General features: G+C 44.4%; 1 protein-coding gene across 1 annotated transcript in view; it reads left to right on the top strand.

Annotated features, from left to right (window-relative positions):
- Nucleotides 1–23,799, top strand: part of HSF5 (heat shock transcription factor 5) — a 93,527-nt gene that overhangs the window by 2,087 nt on the left and 67,641 nt on the right. Inside the window, exons 2-3 of the mRNA XM_030185991.1 lie at nucleotides 1,584–1,961; nucleotides 21,130–21,227. Coding sequence (XP_030041851.1) covers nucleotides 1,584–1,961; nucleotides 21,130–21,227 — 476 coding nt within the window. The remainder of the gene's footprint in view (nucleotides 1–1,583; nucleotides 1,962–21,129; nucleotides 21,228–23,799) is intronic.

A 23,799-nucleotide genomic window follows, 5' to 3' on the forward strand; every position in this document is an offset into this window, starting at 1 on the left:
ACTTTTTATTTTTCAAACATATAGTAACTTGCAAAAGTCCCACAGGGTCTTTGCTGTCTTGTGAACCAATATAGTGCCCTGAAGTGGATGAAATTCAATTTTAGCAAACTTTATGTAAGTATATGACTAGCTCTTATAGAACTTACCATGAGTCTTAAACTAACACATTAAGCCCAAGTCAGTCGCCTAACTCTGGGGAGAAGAAATTCCTAAAGGAGAGCTGTTGAAACTTTCCTCTAAAGCAGGGCTTCTTAACTCTGTCCTCAAGAAACAGCCAATGCAGAAAGCTACCATGAACAGAAGGCACGAAGCTACCATGAAGGCACGTTTAATAGTGAGCTACCTGCATGTTAACAGCTATATGATGTGGAAAATGTTCAGCACCAAAGTTAACTGATGTGCAGTGCACAGCATATTGAAATGTATGCTGAGGCGATTAGTTAATCTGCTGCAATGTACAGACGTTTTTAAGGGAGAACAGCATGAGCACAATGCAAGAAGTTTACTGCTAGGTCTGAGAGGATTTAATACCCTCTGAACCAATCTCCCCCACTCCAGAACTGACCTCTTCCCTACCACAAAATTAAAAAAATAATCCCCCTTCCCCTCCCCAACATAAAAACATAAAAGTCAGGTGGGGTTCCAGACAACCAGAATCAGGGCAGAAGGAGTCATATCGCAGGGCTGTTAAACTACAAGGGATTTTGTTTTTGTTAGGGGCAAGGGGGTTGGGTCAGTGATGTCGGGGAGGATGCAGATCTGGTGGCATTTTTAAATAAAAATGTTCACCTTTCTCTCAGTGTTTGAGCCAATCACTGTTCACCCGCTGATATAAAGGAGAACATTTTTGTAATGAGCTGCAGATTACTGCTGCGATGTGCACTTTTTTTGTCTGACTGCATACTTTTTAATACAGCAATAATTTGCATGCTCGTTGATCACTGCATAGCTGCGGTATATTTGTGAGGTAATTGGTAGAAGCTGCACTCAGCCATTGGTGTGTGGCTCTACCACATGGCTTTCTGCATCAGCACCCACCAGTCTGGTATGTAGAGTATCCATAGTGAATATATAAGATGGATTCAGATACAATGGAGGCAGTGCAAGTAAATTCAATTCATGCATATTCATTGTGGCTATCCTGAAAACCCGAGGGCTGGGTAGAGAACCACTATTTCTTAATCATGTGGTGTGGAGAGGAGAGAGAAGAGGTAATGAGAGCCTGCAAAGAAGAGTGGTGTTGATAGCTGAAAGAGGGTTGGGGGTTCATGAGAGGATGACAGGAGAGGCAGAGCTGAAGGATATATGACATGGACTGAGAGAAGCAGAGGGGGAACATATGGGAGTTTAAAACGTTACTATTTTCTATATGATAAAATCTTGCTTGAACTTCCCTTTCCACTTTTTATGTCTAAAGTAGAGAATATCAGGGTCTCTGTACATAAGGTTAACCTTTCTGAAGGATGAAGATCCCCTAAATTGTGACTTCCATGGGGATGGATGCATAACAGGCTATAGAGGAAATACTTTCTATTTTTCTGCAATAATCTTACCATTAATAAATATGCTTTTTGACTTTATAGGTCCAGTAACAGTAGGACAACTGCACAGATCTTTCCGAAGAGAGAATTTATCTCCTTACTCCTATGCATCAGCTTCACCCCACAGCCATAGCACTTTTCCAGTGAAAGGTTTGGACCGGACCCCCATCCCTCCCAGAACTTGGCAGAACTCATTAGGGATGCTACCAAGTCAAGTGGAAACACCACCTGCCTTCTCTGAGAAGGAGATTCCATTTCCTGTTCTCCAGCGGTTTCCAACAGAGGTGACATATACGCTGCAGCCCACTGTAACTTCTGTCCCCATCCAACAAGGACCCCAGACCATGACCAGTTCCTCCCAGAAATACAGCAACTACACAGCTGCTTCAGCACAATACTCCCAAGCGTACTATCCAGCAGGTACAGCATGTGGATTGGATACCTATTCATTTTGAGATCTGGAAATCTGTTACAAGATCTGGGCTATAATTACTGTGTGGGGTGGAGGGGCATGTTTTCATGATATAGTTTAATTCATACTAATAACACGTAGAGTTCAATTTAGTTAGGGGTTTAAATCACTAATTTCCTTATCATCCCAGGAGACCAGTCCACATGCTTCGATTTGTGCTGCCCTACCATGGTAAGTTTTCCTTGCAACCTCTGATGATCTGATAGGACTTTATTTAAATGTCATAAGACCATAATAGCCATACTGGGTCAGACCAATGGTCCATCTAGCCCAGTATCCTGCTTCCAACAGTGGCCAATCCAAGTCACAAGTTCCTGGCAAAAACCCAAATAGCAGCAGCATTCCATGCTACCAAACCCAGGGCAAGCAGTGGCTTCCCTCATGTCTACCTCAATATCAGACTATTTATTTATTGCATTTGTATCCCACATTCGCCACCTATTTGCAGGCTCAATGTGGCTTACATAGATTTGTTAACATTGTCATATCAGGATATCAGGTACAGTTATTAATGTGTAGCGATTAAGGACTATGGACTTTTCCTCCAGGAACTTCTCCAAACCTTTTTTAAACCCAGATATGGCAAGTGCTGTTACCACATCCTCCAGCAACGAGTTCCAGAGCTTAACTATTTGAGTGAAAAAATATTTTCTCCTATTTGTTTTAGAAGTATTTCCATGTAATTTCATTGAGTGTCCCCTGGTCTTTGTACTTTTTGAAAGAGTGAAAAATCTATTCACTTTTACCCATTCTACACCATTCATAGTTTTGTAGACCTCAATCATATCCCCCCCCCCCCCCTCAGTCGTTTCTTTTCCAAGCTGAACAGCCCTACTGTCTGTAGCCTTTCCTCATATGAGAGCCGATCCATTACCCATTATCATTTTGGTCATTCTTTGAACCTTTTCTAATTACACTATACCTTTTTGAGATACGGCGACCAGAATTAAACGCAGTACTCCAGATGAAGTCGCACCATGGAGTGATACAGAGACATTAAAATTATAATATTCTTTGCCTTATTTACCATCCCTTTCCTAATAATTTCTAGCATCCTGTTTGCTTTTTTGGCTGTTGCAGCAGGGATTTTAGTGTCTCGGTTTGTTTTCAATCTCCTGAAGCATAAAGATTTTCCAATCAATATTCAGCCAGCAATGGTCGGTGTTTTTTTATGCACTGGCCTGCTAAATTGGCCCCAGATAATTCAATTTTGGCTCATATCTAGGTACCAGCATTGAATGCCCTGCTCTTACTGGACTTGTATTGGCTGTGGGGAGTTATGCAGGTCCCAGTCAATATTCAGCTGGATCCCGCATAATAGAGTTTACATTTCCCTCTTTTAACCCCGACAAGCTCTGACTCCTCCCCCCCTTTCCGCCTACACTCAAGTTGCAGCAGTCTCCCTGGTCTAGTAGTCATTGAGGGCAGGAGCAAACACAGTCACTCCTGCCCCTCATAGCCCCTGAGTGAAAATGGCTGCTGCAGCCTCTAGTCATAGTCTGATGTTACTACTGTTAGAGGCCAACTCATAACTGTAGTACTTTGAGACCATTTTCATTTAGGAACCGCAAAGGGCTGGAGTGAGTTGGGTTTGCTTCTGCTCTGAACGATTACCAGGCCAGTTAAGGTAGGTCTGGGGAAGGGGGAATCTGAGCTGGTTGGGGGGCCGAAAGTGGGGAAATATAAATTCCCTTATGCAAGTCCTAGAGCTGGCTGGGGGGGGGAGTGGATCGGAACTTGTGGGGGGGGGGGGGTCGGAGCTGGTCAGGGGGGCCTGGTGCGAGGACTGGTCATCTGCAGGCCGGTATCAGCACCCACATAGCTAACTAGGCAAAGTTAGAACTGCTATTTATGCAGTCCTACATACCCAGTTAGCTAAGTGGGAACTGGCACTGAATATCGCTCCCTCATAATTTCCAGCTTTTCCCTGACTCAGCCCCTGTAATGCATCTCTCCTGCCTAGACTTAGAATGGCTGGTTAGTGCTGATACTCAGAGGCACTGCCCAGTTAAGTCCTGCTGAATATCCGCAACCAGCCCACTGAGTGCGATTTAAGTGGTCAGCAGCTTCTCCTGCCTGCTTAAATTGCTTTGGGATGGACCGTGCATGTCTTTTTCTGCCATCATCTACTATGTTACTATGAATATTGGGCCCTTTGATTTTAGTTAGTTCATTATTCCTGTTGGATCTTTAGTCTGGAGGGCTTTATCCTTCATTAGTAGTTCTTTGTTGATCGGTTCATTAGGTCCTAGGGAAGTTTCTTCCTTTTAGTTGCCTTTGTTTTGATAAATACTGACTGTTCAGGGAGTTACACAGGTCTCTTAAGTGATAACATCACAACTCAGTAGTTATCAAACTTCACTTGCTGGCAGGACAGCACAAATCCAAATGTCTGGACAGGTCTGGAAGACTTAAGAAAAGAAAATTAGCACGTAAGAATTAATTTATCTATTTGAGAGAAAGTACCATCTTCTAATATATATACTTTTTGCAATTCCTTAGCTATAGTCTCTGGCAGTTGCTCAGCAGTTTTTTTTTTAATGCTGATGTCACCTGCTAGATTATACCTGGATATTTGGTGTTGGTTCATGTACGGGCACTGGCATTCCAACACCACCCCCCCCCCCCCCCGCTCCCCACACAAAACACATGACAGGCTTTCCTAGGGCCTTCCTGACCATCCCTGGTAGTCCAGTTGGTCAGCCCCTAGTGGTAGTATGGCAGTTTTTACAGCCGGAGCATCCAGGGGCAGGAATGAGCAGATTGGGCAGACTGGATGGATCATTTAGGTCTTTATCTGTTGTCATCTACTATGTTACTATGTCCTTGCCCCAAAGACCAACTGATCTACCAGGGATAGTCAGGTAGGCCAGGGGGGGGGGGTACTAGGACGTGGCGGCATGTCGTTGAGGGAATCTGAATGGGGATCATAACTTGTTGGTGGGGGTCAGGGTGAGAGATTTAAGCTGCTACCCAGAAGCTATGCCAGTTCTGGCCAATATTCATTCCTTAGCGTATGCAGCAGATGAATCCAGGAACTGGTGGGTTGTGTCCATCTACCAGCAGTTGGAGATATAGATTACAAAGCTGAAGGCTGTGATATCAGACGGTCAGTTCCTCCTTCACTTCAGTATATCTTTCTGTAGCAGGTGGTAGACGGTGACTTTGCAGCTCCTGGATTTGTCTCTTGGGCCTGCTACTGGGCCTTTTGGCCAGTTGAGCTTAGGGGGTGTTTGGGCTCTGTGCCAACTTTAGGAGCATGCCTGGGTCCCTGCCTCACCCCGTGGTCCCTTTCTGTAGCCTTCCTCACCAAAACAAAATCTCTAGTCCACCACAGACCTCTGTTTGCTGCTATTATCAACTGTTAAAAAAAAAAATAAAGCAATTTGGGACACAGGCTGCAGCTGCAACAGGGCAGCAGGTTGCTAAGAGGAGCCTTGGGGGCAGCGTCTCTGGAGTTGCTGTGTATGTGTGTAGCCTGCTGAGCCGGTTTGGTGGCAGGCTTGCCTGAGAGGTCCCGCTGTCGGGTCCCGGAGAGGCGGGAAGTCTGGCTGCACGTCTCCGGTGAGTGCATTTTTTTTTTCTGCCATTGGGGGACACGCGGTATTGGCAGCGGAGGCTACCTTAGGAAGCTCGTGTTCTGAGCAAGCATTGGCGGCAGCGGGGACATATGTTTCCGGGTGCACAGAGGCACAGGCAGACACCAGGGATTTCTTTCTCTCAAACGGGATTCCCGCTCTGAGGTGTCTGGTGCATGTGCCATTTTCTTTTGGCACCTCCCGTTGTGGCTCCCGCTTTCTGGCTGTTGACTGCATTGGCGGCTTTGCCTCTGCTATGGGGACCCCTTCAGGCTTTGTACCGACCTCTCCTGATTCGGGGGAATTGTTTTGTGCCCAGGTTTCTTCCTCCTTTTTCTCCACGTCCACTGGTTGAAGTGGCTTTTGCCCCGTCAGCATTTGTCTGTTGCACGCCCCTTTTGATGGTTTCTTTGGGTACAGTAACGGCTTTGCTACCCTCTGCGGTAGATCTAGTGTTCCAGGAGAGGCGACTGAGTGCCCTGTTGGAGGTGGGGTCATTGGGACCCCTCTCTGGTTCCACCTCAATAGCTTCAGGCTTGGGGGATTTCTTATTCCCATCTCGGGCGGATGGGTTCTGGACAGCAAGGTTTTCCAGAAGGAATCTGATGGTTCTTCTGTGGTGTGCCTTGTTTTTCGGGATGCACGTCAGGCAGTCAATCTGAGGGTTTCTCTGGGGCTGGGGGCTTCTGACCTTCTTTCCCCCCTCCCCTCCCCTTTCCCCCCCCCCCCCCCCCCCCCCCCCCCGTTCATTCTGCTGCTCCATATGCCTATATGTTGCAGAAGTCTGGTAGGGGAACTGACAGTTCCTTTCTAGTTCAGCCTTTGAAGATTTCTGGCTTGTTCCCTGTCTCGGTCTCCATAATTGACCCTGCCCTGAAGAGGGGATGTTTACTCTCCAGCTCAGTAGTAGGGTCCATTGCTCTATTCAGAGGGAGTCTTTTCAGGGCAGTCCCTTTCTGCACAGAGACAGTAAGAATCACCTGAGCTGGAAAGCAATGTTCACCTAAGTGGATGCATTGATGGCAGCAGTCCCTAGTAGGCCTCACTGTTTGTGGTGAGTTAAGATTTTCTTATAGTTCCTGCGTTGGCTAAGGCTATTCTTGGTGTGGGAAACAGTGAACAGCATCAGAGCAGGGCTCATTGTGTGTTGGTCCTCGGAAAGCGCCTATTTCGTATTTTTATTTACAGACTTTTTGGTCCCCTTAGTTTTTTTCTCTTAAACACCTTGAAAGTTTCTCTCACTTCCTTTGTGGAACTCTTTATATTGGCAGTATAGGCAGTGGTGTGCTGGAGCAGGCTCTTACAGGCTCTCGAGAGCCATTTGTTAAGTTTTTAAGAATTTTGGGAGCCGGTTCTCCATGGTTACTTTAACAAATGGATCCCAAAATGTGGGCTTGGGCCCCTCCTGAATTCTCTTTTACTTTGCTGGTGAGAGAGAGCCCCCTGTTAACAATTTACCAGCACACCCCTGAGATAGGTATTGTCTATAGTATACCACCCTGAGTGATCCTGATCCCCTCTGATAATTGGAAGCTCAGTAGGGTTGGGCCTGGTTTTCAGGAATACCTGGTGGTGTAGGGTTTCTTTTTTTCTGCTCCTTTAGGAGTTTTTAGGCTTAGTGCCTTTGGCTCCACATTTCTGTGGGGAAAATATTGTTATTTTCTGGGGCTAGTGCTCTGGTCTTCATGGTAACCATGGAACCTCAGTGCTGCCATGGGGACATTATCTCCAGGTGCAGTAGTTTCAGCAAATAGTTTTTTTTTTCTGAAAGATGGCTGGCTTTCATACAGGTTTAAGGTTGGTTTGTGCATCATATTAGAAGCTGTGGCCCTCGCCTCCTTTTCGTGTGGGGCATATTTTACTCCACTCTTCCATACTGCTTGCCTTGACAAGCAGTTCATTGCATAGCTGGGACAGCTCTGCTCTTCTAGTGTTGCACTCTGACACTGGTCAAACTTGCATACCAGTTCTAGCTTCCACTGTATCTATGGCACCTCTGTATGTTGCAGTGTCTCTAAGGCTTTTATTACACTTTTGCATTTTTTTTCTTTGTATTGGACAGCTAGCTATATTGCAGAACTACTTCAATTTAGCATTGTTCCCTGCACTTCTCCTCTAGGAAGTATTTCTGCTCTTTCCTCTTTGGCCCCCTCATCTGCGGTTTCTCTGGTTGGCCGTTCTCGAACCTCATGTTCAGTTCCAGGCTTTGTCTTTCAGCATGGCTATGGCTCCATGCACCTTTTCTTAGGTTTGGGAGTGTTGCGGCATTCTCCGGAAGGATGGCATCAGAGTGTACCCTGCTCTAGACAAGTACTGAGAGATAATCTTCCCAGGTATCACTGTTGGAATCCTTGGGCTGAGTGGTCACCCTTCAAATGAGCCACCTCGTCCTATCCCAGACAGCTCTGGTACAATTTTTTCTTGACTGAGGACTGGAAGATCTAGCTTCAGACTCGGGTGCACAGTCTGCTTGGGGCGCCGAGTCCTTGGGCCTGGCAGTGCGTTCATGTCTTGGGGTCTGTAGTGGCTACTTTGGAGGTAGTGCTGTGGGCTGTGCTCCCATGCAACATCTACAGCTCTTGCTTCTCATCAGGTGGTCTCCTGTGTCTCAGGAGTGTCAGCGCCATCTTCTGTGGCTGTTCTCGGCCCAGCTGCACATGAACTGGTGGCTCTGCAATTACTCCTTGGGGGGGGGATGCCTTAGCGCCTCCGTAGTGGATTGTAGTGGTCACGGATGCAAGATTTTTGGGCTGGAGAGCTCTTTGCCTCCTTCCGCCTCCGGGGCAATGGATGACACGGGAAACGGTGTGGCCAATCTCCCGCCTGGACCTGTTTTTGGTGCTGTTCGTCTTCTAGCTTTTCAGGATTTGTTGTGGGCCAGGCCGTATTTGTGTTGTCGGAGAACATGACGGCGGTGGCTTCTTCTTAGACAGGGTGGGACTCAAAGTAGGTCACTGGTCACCAGGGCGTGTCACCCCCATGGAGTGGGCGGAGGACCTTGTGTTCCATTTCTCCGCGGTCCACTTTGCAGGGTTTCCTTACAGTGAGCTCTCTTGTCTACCATCTTCTGGTCTTGGCGGAATGGTTATTCCGCACCAGTACTTCTTCAGTTTGGCCTGAGGTAGAGAGCTTCGGAGGTAGGTCTGATGATGTCCTGGCTGGACGCCGAGGTGCCTTCTTTCTTTTGTCATCGGAGAGAGGGCGATTTGGCAGGGCTGGTTGCTCAGCTGCTTCTTTAGCCGGAGGATGTTCTTTGATAATGTTTCCTCCATGGCCTCTCTGCGGCCGAGTTCTTTTCGGATTGCTGTCCACTGGGGTCGAGTCATTCTGGTAGCTTCAGATTGGCCATGGTGCCCTTGATATGTGGATCTGGTACCTCCGTTTCGAATTCTGCTCAACTCCAGGCTCTTCCTTCAGGGTCTGTTACAGAGTGGAGGATCCCTCTTGTTTTGGTCTTACTGCCTGGTTTTTTGAGAGGTTGACTCTAAGGATCAGAGTTCTTTGGACACAGTGATTACTGCTGTATTTCAAGCTTTTGTGCAGTCCACTTCGACCACCTATTCTCGGGTGTAGAGGATTTTTAAGGCATGGTTGTGGGCCACACTTGGTCTCCATTGCGGGCATTTGTTCCTCAGCAATTGATTTATTTCTGCAGGACAGGTTGAAGAAGGGCCTGGCCTCTAATTCGCTTCGGGTGCAGGTGGCGGTAGCCTGCTTCAGGGAGAGAGTGTCGGGCTCTTCTCTGGCTTCGCACCTGGATGTTGTGCATTTGTTGCAGAGTGCTTTGCTCCTCCGCTGATGTGACCCTGTTTGCCCTGAAACCTCGTTCTTGTTCTCCAAGCCTAGCTTATGGCTTGTCTACCAAGCATTGCTTCAGACTCCTTTTGATCCTTTGCAGAAGACTTTGCTTAGGAGCTTACTCGCAAGCGGTGTTCTTGGTTGCCAATTCTTCAGCACACAGAGTGTCTGAATTTTTAGTGCTGCCGTGTGCTTTTCTGCAATTTGCTGACTCTGGAGTGATATTGCATGTGGTTCCTCCTCTTGTTACTGGCTGTGATTTGGCCTTTCTTCTTTATCAGCCTCTCTTTCTTCCCTCCTTTCGGGAGGGGAATTTTCACACGGAGTACACGGAGCTTTGTCTTCTGGATGTTCGGAGGGTTATCCTCAAGCATTTGCAGATGTTGCATGTTTTTCAGCTTTCTGATCTTCTCTTTGTCCTTCTCGCTGGTTCTTGCCGTGGAACAGCGGCCTCTGATCCGGCTATTTCTCGTTGGATTGCAGATAATCTGTTTCCATGGATTTTTTGGAAGGTTGCGTCCCGCCGGTAGTGTTGCAGGCTCGTTCCACAAGGTTGCTATCTACCTTTTGGGCGGAATGGGTGTGCTTTTACTATTCGGATGCTGCCTTTGCAGCGGCTGTTCTGTCTCGGGGAGTGGCGACTTCCCATCCTAATTAGGGATTGCTTTGGTACATCACACCAGTTCCTGGATTCATCTGCTGCATACGCTAAGGAAGGTAAAATTATGCCTTACCGGCTGATAATTTTCTTTCCTTTAGTAGTAGCAGATGAATCTAGGATCCTGCCCTCTGTCAGCCACATTCCTTATCCTGGTCTTTAGTTTAAAAAAATTTAAAAACAAAAACAAAAAGAGAGAGAACAGAAACCACTGAAGAGGAGTCCATCACGGTCATGGTTTCTCTAAGTCGGACTGACAGGTTTCTGTTGTGTTTGGTTGGTGAGGAAGGCTTCCTGGTTTCTTGTCTGATTCTGCTTGGTGATAAGACATATACTGAAGTGAAGGAGGAGCTGACCGTCTGGTATCACTGCCTTCAGCTTTGTAATCTCTATCTCCTCCTGCTGGTAGATGGACACAACCCACCAGTTCCTGGATTCATCTGCTGCTACTAAAGGGAAGAAAATTATTAACAGGTAAGGCATAATTTTACCTTGCCACCTCCTGCATAGCTAAGCAACCAAAGTTAGGACGGTCTTTACTGCAATCCTTTTTGGTTACTTAGCTATGTGGACACCAGCACTGAATATTACCAACATCCTCATAAGTCTCAGCTCCTCCCCAACTCCACCCCAAGAACACTCCTCCTTCCTGGATATGAGATGGCTAGTTAGTGCCAGTATTCATCAGCACTGCCCAATTAAGTGCTGCTGAATATCAGTAGCCAGCCTGCTGAGCTTGATTTAAACGGACAGGAATCTCTTCTACCCGCTTATTATCCCCTTTATTTAAATGGTTTCTTCCTTATTAACCTGCTAGACCAGTCCAGATGAATGTGTTTTGCCTCCCTGCCTATGGATGGTGGAGTCAGAGACACATAAGAATTTGCCATACTGGGTCAGACTGATGGTCCATCTAGCCAAGTATCCTGCTTCCAACAGTAGCAAATCCATGTCACAAGTACCTGGCAAAAATCCAAGAGTAACAAGATTCCATGCTACCAACATCAGGGATAAGTAGTGGCTTTCCTTAGGTCTACCTTAATAGCAGTTTATGGACTTTTCCTTTGGGAACATGTCCAAACCTTTGTTAAACCCACAGATGCTAAGTGCTTTACCACATCCTCCAGAAACGAGTTCCAGAGCTTAATTATTCATCAAATAATTTTCTCCTGTTTGTTTTAAAAGTATTACCATGTAACTTTCATAGGGTGTCCCCTCATCTATAATCCCTGTAATCTATAATCTATCTAAAAAAAACACTGTACTAAGAAACACCCTAACTGTAATGTTAGATACCTGCTAGACAATACCAATATATACCATCAGAACACTACTATAGTTTCAGACCAGAACCAAATGGCTAACATTTGACAGGTTAAAAAAAAATCATTACTTTTTAAAATTACCCAAACAAGTCTCCCCTTTGGGACACAAGGTCGATGGGGAACAAGGCTCTTACTCAGGGATCGGCTAGAATCTTCAGATCTGGGCTCTCTGTTTATCTCAGAAACATGGCTCACAGATACTGATAGTCTGATATTGCCTCACATCCACCCGGTTATGGTATTCTTCACTCTCCAAAACAGGGTAAAAAAAGTGGCGGACTTGCTCTTATATTTAAGAGGTTTTTTTCCATGTGTCTTTAGTTAGTTCTAGGGTTTCCCCTGAACTAGAATATATGCTGTGCAAATTCTGCAATGATTCAAAAGAGACAAATCAAATTGACCTACTCTTCATTTACTGTCATCCAGGAGCTTGGTCCAAGGCAGAACCTCAACTTGTAGAGATTACTTCCTCTGCCATATCCTAGTTTTGTATGATTATCTTCCTGGGAGACTTAAACCTACACTTGGAAAATGATGCAGACACCAATGTCCACAATTTCAAACTATTCCTGATGGACTGCGAACTAACTACATTCTCCAAAGTTGCAACTCATGAAAAAGGCCATAAGTTGGATCAGTTCGTTCAAATGGAAGCCAGTATTGTGGTCTGACCACTTCCAACTGAAATTCACCATTGATATCCGTATGTCAAGCTTAAGCAGGCACAAATCCTCCAAACTCATCTCCACCAGAGGTAAAATCAACAAGGTCAATTTCTGGTCTGAGCTAACAGATTCCCTCACTACCTCTTCTCCTCATGGTTTGATCAAATCCTTCTGGGATACCAAGGTGAAAGCCATACTAGACAAAATTGCTGTATTTACCACTAAAAAGGTCAAGATGTCCAGAAATTCACCATGGTTTACAGAGGAACTATCCATCCTAAAAAAAGGAATGTCGACGCCTTGAAAAGCAATGGAGAAAGAACAAAGATACTACTGATAAATCCAAATGGAAGTCAGCCTTCCAATGCTACAAAAAGAAGGTAGCTGATTCAAAATGTCAGTACTATAGTAGCCTAATAGCCAATGTAACGTTGAAATTTAAAAAAGGTTCCAGAGGGGATCTGTGAAATTATAGACCGGTGAGCCTGACATCGGTGCCGGGCAAAATGATAAAGACTATTATAAAGAACAAAATTACATAGCATATTCAAAAGCATGGATTAATGAGACAAAGCCAACATGGATTTAGTGAAGGGAAATCTTGCCTCACCAAAATATTACATTTCTTTGAAGGTGTGAACAAACATGTGGATAAGGCGGGCCGGTTGATATTGTGTATATGGATTTTCAAAAGGCGTTTGACAAAGTACCTCATGAAAGACTCCAGAGGAAATTGGAGAGTCATGGGATAGAAGTTAGTGTCCTATTATGGATTTAAAACTGGTTAAAGGATAGAAAACAGAAAGTAGGGTTAAATGGTCAGTATTCTCAATGGAGAAGGGTAGATAGTGGGCTTCCCCAGGGGTCTGTGCTGGGACCGCTGCTCTTTAACATATTTATAAATGATCTAGAGATGGGAGTAACTAGTGAGGTAATTAAATTTGCTGATGACACAAAGTTGTTAAATCGCGAGAGGATTGTGAAAAATTACAAGAGGACTTTACGAGACTGGGAGACTGGGCGTCTAAATGGCAGATGATGTTTAATGTGCACAAGTGCAAAGTGATGCATATGGGAAAAAGGAACCCGAACTATAGCTACGTAATGCAAGGTTCCACGTTAGGAGTCACCGACCAAGAAAGGGATCTCGGCCTCGTTGTTGATGATATGTTGAAACCCTCTGCTCAGTGTGCTGCGGCAGTTAAGAAAGCAAGTAGAATGTTAGATATTATTAGGAAAGGAATGGAAAACTAAAATGAGGATGTTACAATGCCTTTGTATTGCTCCATGGTGCTACTGCACCTTGAATATTGTGTTCAATTCTGGTTGCCACATCTCAAAAAAGATATACTGGAATTAGAAAAGGTACAGAGAAGAGTGATGAAAATGATAAAGGGGATGGGACGACTTCCCTATGAGGAAAGGCTGAAGCGTCTAGGGCTCTTCAGCTTGAAGACGGCTGAGGGGAGATATGATAGAAGTCTATAAAATAATGAGTGAAGTGGAACAGGTAGATGTGAATCCTTTGTTTACTCTCTCCAAAAATAATAGGACTAGGGGGCATGCGATGAAGCTACAAAGCAGTAGATTTAATACAAATCGGAGAAAAGTTTTCTTCACTTGTAATTAAACTCTGGAATTCGTTGCCAGAGAATGTGGTAAAGGCGGTTAGCTTGGCGGGGTTTACAAAAGGTCTGGATGGCTTCCTAAAGAAAAAGTCCATAGACCATTATTAAATTGACTTGGGGAAAATCCACTGCTTATTTCTGGGATAAGCAGCATAAAATATATTGAAATTTTTCAAGATCTTGCCAGGTATTTGTGACCTGGATTGGCCACTGTTGGAAACAGGACACTGGGCTTGATGGATCTTTGGTCTGTCCCAGTGTGGCAATATTTATGTATGTAGTTATGTAAAAAAACTAGCTTCTACTAATAAAAATGAACATTCACAGAAAACATGTCCCACCACCCAAGACCTAGCTGATCATTTCACTAATAAGATCCTCCAAATTAGGTCTGAACTCAAGCTACTCCAACAAAGGAAAATAGTCCAACCCATAGTTCAGCCTCAATCGCCATTGATCCTACAATCTAAGGATTCAAAACTGACCAAAACTAGGAATCATTTCAACCACTAACAGTTGAGGATGTAAAATCACTACTGTTGAAATGCTCCCGAGCCAACTGCTCCCTGGATGAATCCCAAAATACCTGCTCAAATCCATCAACTCTTACTTGATCTCAATGAGCTGTTAAAAACAGGCTCTCTTCCTCCTGATATGGGCAAAATTGTTCTCACTCCGCTGTTGAAGGGATCTGGGCTAGATGTAACATCGCCTGCAAACTATTGTCTAGTGGCAAGCATACCCGTTTTTACTGAAGTATTAGAAACCTACATCAGTAAATATCTGGAAAAATTTTCTGTATTATACTGGTCACAATTTGGCTTCAGATCGTCACACAGTACGGAATGATTGCTGCTAGTTCTAACTACATATGTCAAATCCAGTTCGATATATCAGCAGCATTTGATGCGGTTGACCACACATTGCTACTCGAACGCCTGGATCAGATAGGAATAACAGGGACTGTGATCGGTTCTGTGAATTCCTTTCAAATCAAAGCTATTCTGTCAAGCAAAACAACCAACTTTCCAACTACTGGTCCACAGGGATCTTCCCTCTCACCTTTCCTGTTCAATATCTTTATGTCATGCCTTGCCTCAATACACCTGGGTCTTAATGAACTACTATTATCCTACGCGGATGACATCCTTCTTCTCTTACCAGTGACAGCATCAAACAAAGATACAACTCAGTCTTTAGCGAATGGCATGACTGCTGTTAGCACCTGGTATCTGAACAATAAACTGAAATTGAATGCGCAAAAAACCAAGTATCTTTGGTTCCGAAATCAGGGAGTTGAGGTCCCATCATCAATATGTTATCAATATCATCAATTTGTCCAATGGTCAAAAGCTTTGCAATCAAGTCTGAAACCAAAGTACTAGGGGTCTCGCTTGATTCTTCACTTGAATATTCATAAGAGAGATTTGCATGCATTGCCTCCACTGCATGCAAATCTCTCTCATGAATATTCATTGTAGATATCCTGAAAACCTGACTAGCTGGGGTGCCTCCAGGACCAGGTTTGGGAACCACTGTGCTAGACTAATATACAGATTGAATAGATATACTAGTATTTCAACTCAACAAAGCGCACATAGTAAATGACGGCAGATAAAGACCTGAACAGTCCATCCAGTCTGCCCAACAAGATGAACTCATTTTACATGGTTATATGATACTTTATACGTATACCCGAGTTTGATTTGTCCTTGCCATTCTCAGGGCACAGACCGTAGAAGTCTGCCCAGCACTGTTCTTGTACTAGAAGTTCTGAAGCTAAGGTTCAAAGCTGCTTGTTTAGTTTTTCAAATCTTACAGGGTTTCACCTCTTATTTTCGATCTGACGAAGAAGGGCAACCTTCGAAAGCTAATCAAGAAATGTATTAAGTTATGTCCAATAAAAAAGGTATCATCTTATTTTCTTTTCCATGTTTTATTTTGTTTGATTTCTATTGATAACCTTAAGAGTGGACTAACACGGCTACCACACTCCTCTACCTCTGAATTGCTAAGACTGCTTTGCTACGTTTGGTCCAGTCTAACAACTGATGCTAGCATCACCGTTTCAAAAGACAATTTGAAATCAGAAGATTTTCAGCTCTTTATTCCCTGCACTTGGAGTTAAAATATGGAACTCTCTACCTATTGCCATCAGAACAAAAAACAGCTACCTTAGCTTCAGGAAGAGGCTAAAAACCTTTCTCTTCACAAAGACTGCTTCATAACAATCCATTTACTTCTACCTCCTAGTATCATCCATTATCTTTTCCTATAATGTTTTTGGTCTCGTGCATTACACCAATGGTCTGTAATTGTTTTCATACTTCATACTAACATTATCGGCTTTTGTCTCACCTAGAATGTAAACTGCACTGAACCCTGGAAAGGGGATATTAGCAGTATACAAGAATTGATTTGATCTTAGTACTTTTCGAAAGAATAAACAGTGAATTCACATTTAGCTGTTCTATTGCATTAGGATTTAATAGACCTCTATCATATCTCCCCCCCATCTCTTCCCAAGCTGAAGAGCCCTAACTTCTTAAGCCTTTTCTCATATGAGAAGACCGTTCAATTATTTTGGTCACCCTTCTTTGAACTTTTTATAATTGTTATATATTTTTTAGATACAATAACCATACTCAAGGTGAGAGTATACCAGGGAACGATACAGAGGCATTATAATATTTGTCTTCTTTTCTATTCCTTTCCTAATAATTCCTCTCATTCTGTTCCTTAGCGTCCCTCCAGACCAGTCCAGATGGTTGGGTTATGCATATGTTCTGACTTCTGAATACCCTGTTACTGTCCTGTGCAGTCTCAGTAAAGTCAGTATTTCTCAGTCTCCAGCAGATGGTGGTCATGGTAAGCCTGCACAGTCACAACTAGTCTGGGGGGGGGCACGGTAGTTACTTTGAGGTATTGGGGGGACCTTCATACATCTCCTCCATAGTATTTCTACAGTGGGTCTCTGCCTTCATATAGGCTTTGCTTTGTGGTGTTGAGGTCCGTGGGAGCTGGTTTAGCTCGGGGGGGGGGGGGGCAGTGACACACCAGGATGGCTGGGTCTCTTCCCCCCCTCGTATCTCCCACCTGCCCAAGTTTAAGTGGAACTGAGGGCTGCCTTGCCCTTGGCACGCTTTCCCTATGTCTGAAGGGGAACCTTGAAGCCATTGCTTACAGTCAGCAACAGGTTAAAAAAAAAGATTAAGCTTAACCTGAAGAGCAAGGCAGTGGCAGCATGTTGAAGGGAAACCTAGATTGTTTCTGATGGTTATTCCCAGGATTTGGGTCATGGGGAGGAACACAGTCTCTACAGAATTGAATCATCGACGTGTTATAGACGTAATCTACTTAGATTTTAGCAAAGCTTTTGACACGGTTCCCCACAGGAGGCTCTTAAATAAACTCGATGGGCTGAAGATAGGTCCCGAAGTGGTGAACTGGATTAGGAACTGGTTGATGGACAGACGACAGAGGGTGGTGGTAAATGGAGTTTGCTCGGAGGAGGGAAAGGTGAGTAGTGGAGTGCCTCAGGGATCGGTGCTGGGGCCGATTCTGTTCAATATATTTGTAAGTGACATTGCCATAGGGTTAGAAGGTAAAGTTTGCCTATTTGCGGATGATACTAAGATTTGCAACAGAGTGGACACCCGGGAGGGAGTGGAAAGCATGAAAAGGGATCTGAGGAAGCTAGAAGAACGGTCTAAGGTTTGGCAATTAAAATTCAATGCGAAGAAATGCAAAGTGATGCACTTAGGGAGTAGAAACCCAAGAGAGACTTATGTGTTAGGCGGGGAGAGTCTGATAGGTACTGAGGGGGAGAGGGATCTTGGGGTGATAGTATCCGAGGATCTGAAGGCGACGAAACAGTGTGACAAGGCAGTGGCCGTAACGAGAAGGTTGCTAGGCTGTATAGAGAGAGGTGTGATCAGCAGAAGAAAGGAAATTGTTGATGCCCCTGTATAAGTCGTTGGTCAGGCCCCACCTGGAGTATTGTGTTCAGTTTTGGAGGCCGTACCTTGCGAAGGATGTTAAAAAAATGGAAGCGGTGCAAAGATAAGCTACGAGAATGGTACGGGATTTGCGTTCCAAGACGTATGAAGAGAGACTTGCTGACCTGAACATGTATACCCTGGAGGAAAGGAGGAACAGGGGTGATATGGTACAGATGTTCAAATATTTGAAAGGTATTAATCCGCAAACAAATCTTTTCCGGAGATGGGAAGGCGGTAGAACGAGAGGACATGAAATGAGGTTGAAGGGGGGCAGACTCAAAAAAGATGTCAGGAAGTATTTTTTCACAGAGAGGGTGGTGGATGCTTGGAATGCCCTCCCACGGGAGGTGGTGGAGATGAAAACGGTAACGGAATTCAAACATGCGTGGGATATGCATAAAGGAATCCTGTGCAGAAGGAATGGATCCTCAGAAGCTTAGCCGAAATTGGGTGGCGGAGCAGGTGGGGGGAAGAGGGGTGGGTGGTTGGGAGGCGAGGATAGTGGAGGGCAGACTTATACGGTCTGTGCCAGAGCCGGTGATGGGAGGCGGGACTGGTGGTTGGGACGCAGGAAGTACTGCTGGGCAGACTTGTATGGTCTGTGCCCTGAAAAAGGCAGGTACAAATCAAGGTAAGGTATACACATATGTTTGTCTTGTTGGGCAGACTGGATGGACCGTGCAGGTCTTTTTCTGCCGTCATCTACTATGTTACTATGTTACAGGAATGGCATGAGTGGGGAATGTCTCTGGTACTGCTGTGCTTGTGGACACCATGGTTTGGAGGCAAATGGTCCGAGTTGCTCTTTTTGTGTGGCCGCAGGAGCGTCAGCCAAATTGGTGACTGAAGATGGTGTCCATGGGAGTTTGGCTATGAGTATCGGACTGGCTCAGGAGATGGTAATGGGTCCAGCTTTGACGGAAATCGCTACCATGTTGGATGAGTCTTTAGTACAGGATCAGTCTCTGCAGTTGGAGGTAGTGAAGCCACTCTCTGGCATACCCAATGGCAGGACAGAGAACAGGGGCCTTCCAGGGGGGTTGGTTTTCCTCCAGATTTCATTTAGTACATAAGCACTGCCATACTGGGAAAAGACCAAGGGTCCATCAAGCCTAGCATCCTGTCTTTGACAGCGGCCAATCCAAGCTTCAAGAGCCTGGCAACCCCCCCCCCCCCCCCAAAAAAAAAAAAAATTAATAATGTTCAATGGACTTTTCCTTCAGGAATCTGTCCAAACCCCTCTTAAACTCCGTAAGGCCAACCACTGCCACCACATTCTCCGGCAACGAGTTCCAGAGTCCAACTACATGCTGTGTAAAGAAAAACTTTCTCCTATTTGTTTTAAATCTACCATATTCTAGCTTCATCTTGTGTCCCCTGGTTCTATTATTGTTTGAAAGTGTAAACAAACGCTTCACATCTGTCCGCTCTACTCCACTCATTATTTTGGCCATGTATCAGGCGTTTTGTGTGAAAAAGTTGGGGACTCAGATGGTATGAGTACAGGATGATTGCAGGGGAGACCTCTGTTCCTAAACAGCCATGTCTGGCCTGGTTGATGATTTGGAGGAGGAGGGGTCAGTTCCCTTGGAGGAAGACCTTCCCCTGGATGAAATTCTGGATGTTTTGCCTGAGGACCCAGAGGAGGCAGCTTGGCTGAAGGACTTTCCCTGGGGGTGGATTTCAGAGTGGTATGAATTCATTCATTCATTCATTCAAAGTATTTATATACCACTTATACCTAAGCGGTTTACAGTTTCATTTTACAGGTACTGGGTATGTCCCTAGTGGGCTCACAATATAGGACATTGTACTACTGTTGTACCTGGGGCAATGGAGGGTTAAGTGACTTGTCTTTGCCTGCCTTGACGTCGACTGCTGTGCAGAGCCCCCGGGACAGGTCGGCATTGGACCCAACACCAAGGAGGCATGGGGATTCGACATCGTCCTCATCAGCACCAAGGAGCATCTATGTCACGCTCGTGCCCTGGTTTCAGGCTGTCAGTCATCTCGCCCCCTGGTGGCCAGGCCTGGTGGCTGCATTGGATTGTCTGTGTGCTGTTTCCCGTTCCAGACTTCAGCCCAGTCCAGTCCGGATCTTCCGGCCTGCCAGACTTGCTTGTACTATTTAAAAGTATTGACAGCATCTACTCATCAGCCAGTGCTGAGATTTCCTGGCTTCCCTGGTTATAGAGTGAGCTGGTAGAGAACAGACTCCCAGTTCTGCAAGGCAGAGACTCTTGTGTACCACATCAAAACTGTAAGTTATTTTCCTTTGATTTTAATTAAAGACGATTTGGTTCAAGAGTTCTGAGACTCCACAGTGATGTTCTATTCTCTGGTTAACTGCATTCTAATCTCCTGAGTAGACAGAGCCTATCAGGAGAGAGAGCAGAACAGCTATGATACCGCACTGATAGAAAGGGATGTGCATGTGTGGTAGGAGTGCTACCGCAAGCTCTTAAGATATCCACAGCGGGCTCCATGGATGACATTACCCACATGTGAGAATTAATGGCCTGCTGTCCTTGGAGAATACCTGCTACAGGTAAGTATCTTTGTTGTATTGCTAAGAACACTCTAACATGCTGAGTCTGTGTTTGTGTTGCTTACATGTTCTGTGTTTGTCTTCCCTCCCCGTAGGTAAAGCAGTGGGACAACTATGCCTTTGCCTCGGGCTTCTCAATTGGTCCTTTGGGGGGGGGGGACATTATGTTGCAATTTGACACTTGGTTTTTGATTGATGTCTTTTTAAGGAATTACTGTAAGTCTCCTAGTTAAACAGCCTTATAGGCAGAGATGATGCCACTGCAAAGTTGTGTTTGTCTCTACCATCTGCTGGGATGGAGGCATATATCCATTTGTATGGACAGGTCTAGCAGAATTCAAGAAAAGGAAATTAACAGATTAGGCTAATGTTCATCATAGTTACTGTCACCAAGTTAAGTAGAGGAGTGTGGTAGCCGTGTTAGTCCACTCTTAAGGTTATCAATAGAAATCAAACAAAATAAAACATGGAAAAGAAAATAAGATGATACCTTTTTTATTGGACATAACTTAATACATTTCTTGATTAGCTTTCGAAGGAGGAAGAAGGGCAACCTTTTGTTTGATTTCTATTGTCACCAAGTTGAATCTAGTGTCTCAAAATAAAAAAGGATGTACTCCCCTAACTGCACCAGACAGAGAGAACTAGTTAATTTGTTATCATTAAATGTTTGAGTCAAAATGTACACTGTAATAATACAAAAAAACTAGTTTAGACTTATTGGCTTGTCTGGATCAGCTGTCAGTATGGAAGTTTGAGGTTCTTGTTCAGTCTATATATTTGACAGAAATTGTTATCGGTACTGTGATCTATGTGTGACTCTGTTTAGAAGGAATGAGCTTGTTTGTGTATGTTTATGTATATCTACAAATACAGGCTTTTTGAGCTTCCTATTTGTGCTTGGAATGTTTCTAGCTGTGTTGCAGTGCTGTTCACCTCCTGCGCATATGGAATCTCTCACTGGGTGTCCCAACCCCACTGCTTCCTCCTACCAACACTGCAGCTATTTCCAGGTGAGTGAGTAAATGGAACTGAAATGAACAAACTCTTGGTTAGTATAAGATATACTAATGCTGTAAAAAATTATTCAAAGATAAGCATCTGAACAGTTATCTTGATGGGTAAAGTAAGCTATTGTACCATGCAGAAGAGTTTTCTGAAGTTGTCTTCAAGCTTATATGAAACTTAAGGTGCTAGTATTGGTTTGCAAAGCTTTGTATGAGTTAGGGCTATCCTACAATATGAGAAAGAGAAGGATCTGATGAAAGACTTGTGGATCTTCTCCACAGCAAGCAGGGAACACACCACTGGGCGATGTCACTCTGACGTTTTGTCAGTGATCTCATAGCTCAGGCAAAGCTTTAAGCCTTCCAGAGCATGTATGGGGGCTCACATGCTCTACATTGCCTCTCGTTTCTTCTCATTCATTTCAATCTGTTTGGCCCCGCTGGGTGCAACATCTCTCCTCACAAAAAAGAAGGAATGCAAGCAAAACTCCCTTAGCATGGTTTTTCATCTACAACTACACCTTGTCCCCCAGCGAATCCTGCTGTGAAATGCCTGAAGGCTTTCTGGTACACTGGTGCTTCTTCCCTCCAGGCCCTGCCAAGCCACTCATGGGAGAGAGCTCAAGGTGTGAAAAATCCTCTCACCACTGAAAGGGAATACCTAACTTTGAGTCTGCCACCTTAAAAACTTCACTTTTTGGACAAAAGTGGTAAAGCCAGTCAAATGAATAAAGCACAGAGGTGGTATTCCACTATATCCCTTAATCTATGCACTTTGTGGAACAGCAGCGCTACTGGTCTCACCACCATGACCTCAACATTGTTCAAGGAGGAAAAGGAAAATCCCCTCAGAGGGCTCCCACCATTCAGCTGTTGCAGGTCCAGTGTATTTCCTAGCCACCACAAAGCAGATGTGAGATGATCCTCTATATTTATCTCAGGAAATTACACTTAAGGTTCTCCTAGTGAGATTAGTATACTTGATCTTTAAGCAAGGGCAGAACTTTTCAGGTAAGGACCATAGGCTCTGGAACCAATTACCAGCAGGAATTTGTAAACTGATCAGTTGTCTGGATTTAAAAGGCAGATTATGACCTGGCTGTTTCAGTGTGTATTTGACTATTTTATATATATAATATATATGTTTATATTTTTTGCATGCACGCTAACACAAATATATATATATTTTAACTTATTTTGATTTTTATTTATTTATTTATTTGTTACATTTATATCCCACATCTTCCCACATATTTGCAGCTCAATTTAACCAATACATCCTCCTGATGTAAAGTTGTTCCTTCTGCATGTCAGTTGATTCTAGTTCAAATCCAAATCCAGAATACAAGGTGCTGCAAACCTCAAAATAGAAGGTGTAAACTCATTTTACTTGTACCTACAAGATAAACAAGTCCTAACTGTCCTTACCAAATGGGCAACCCCACTCTCTCCTCACAACCCTTATATTTTACACACTCCCCTCCAATCCTCTCCCCCTTGTAGGAGCTTTTCCTTTTCACTTGTCTATAAGTTATTCTTTTTCCATAGATAAGCAAGGGAGATGCAGGAATTCTTGATGGTGACATCCCTTGGTGGCTTCTCTCAGTGTCATCTCGACAGAAACTTTGGGGTGGCAACAGGGGGGCAAGCCAAAATGACATTTCTGTACATCATACCCCTCTTCCTCCCACTTTTAAATTAGTAATATAAGACACCATAGCCTTCTATACATAGAGAAACACCCCCCCCCCCCCAGCCAATTTTAGCTACCCGGTAAAAACACAATTATAACTGATACCCCCCATCATTCAGCAAATTGTTTTTTATTTTTATTTATTTTTTATTTTTGTTACATTTGTACCCTGCACTTTCCCACTCATGGCAGGCTCAATGTGGCTTACATGGGGCAATGGAGGGTTAAGTGACTTGCCCAGAGTCTCAAGGAGCTGCCTGTGAAGTATGGATTATCTCCAGGATTGGAGATAATCTCAATATAATCCCTTCACCTCCATTTTTGTATCACAATACAATGGAGCTATACCTTTTCCAACACACCATACGAAACATCTTCAGACTGTGATTACCACCTCAGGGGAAAGCACATGTTCCTTCCACTACCAGACACTTTGTTTAAAGCAGACAGGTTGTTTGTATGGTGACTCTACAGACCAGAAGTGTAACCAGGTTTTGACATCAGGGGAACAGACCTTTTGTAAAAAAAAAAAGGTGCCGGTGTGAGGCTGAAGGGCTGATCTGCATAGGCGCCCTTTCATTCAAAATACATTTGGAGGAGCAGCTGTTCCCTTTGCTCCCTACTTAGCTATGCCTCTGGTGGAGATCATTAGTCCTGACCATTTATTGCCCCATAGCCTGCTTTCAAAAAGGGCCAGACACTCTGCAAAATAACACAAGACCCTGAAAAAAGACACTCATAACAACCCTAACACCTATAAAATAAATATTACACTGGGTTCTAGAGCAGCAATATTCTTACTACTGGGAAACTATAGCAATATGGACTTTTATAGATTCCTACACAGACATTGCATACTAGCAGAATCCTTCACTTCAGTCACAC

Source organism: Microcaecilia unicolor, chromosome 13 (assembly GCF_901765095.1).
Source record: "Microcaecilia unicolor chromosome 13, aMicUni1.1, whole genome shotgun sequence".
NCBI lineage: Eukaryota > Metazoa > Chordata > Amphibia > Gymnophiona > Siphonopidae > Microcaecilia > Microcaecilia unicolor.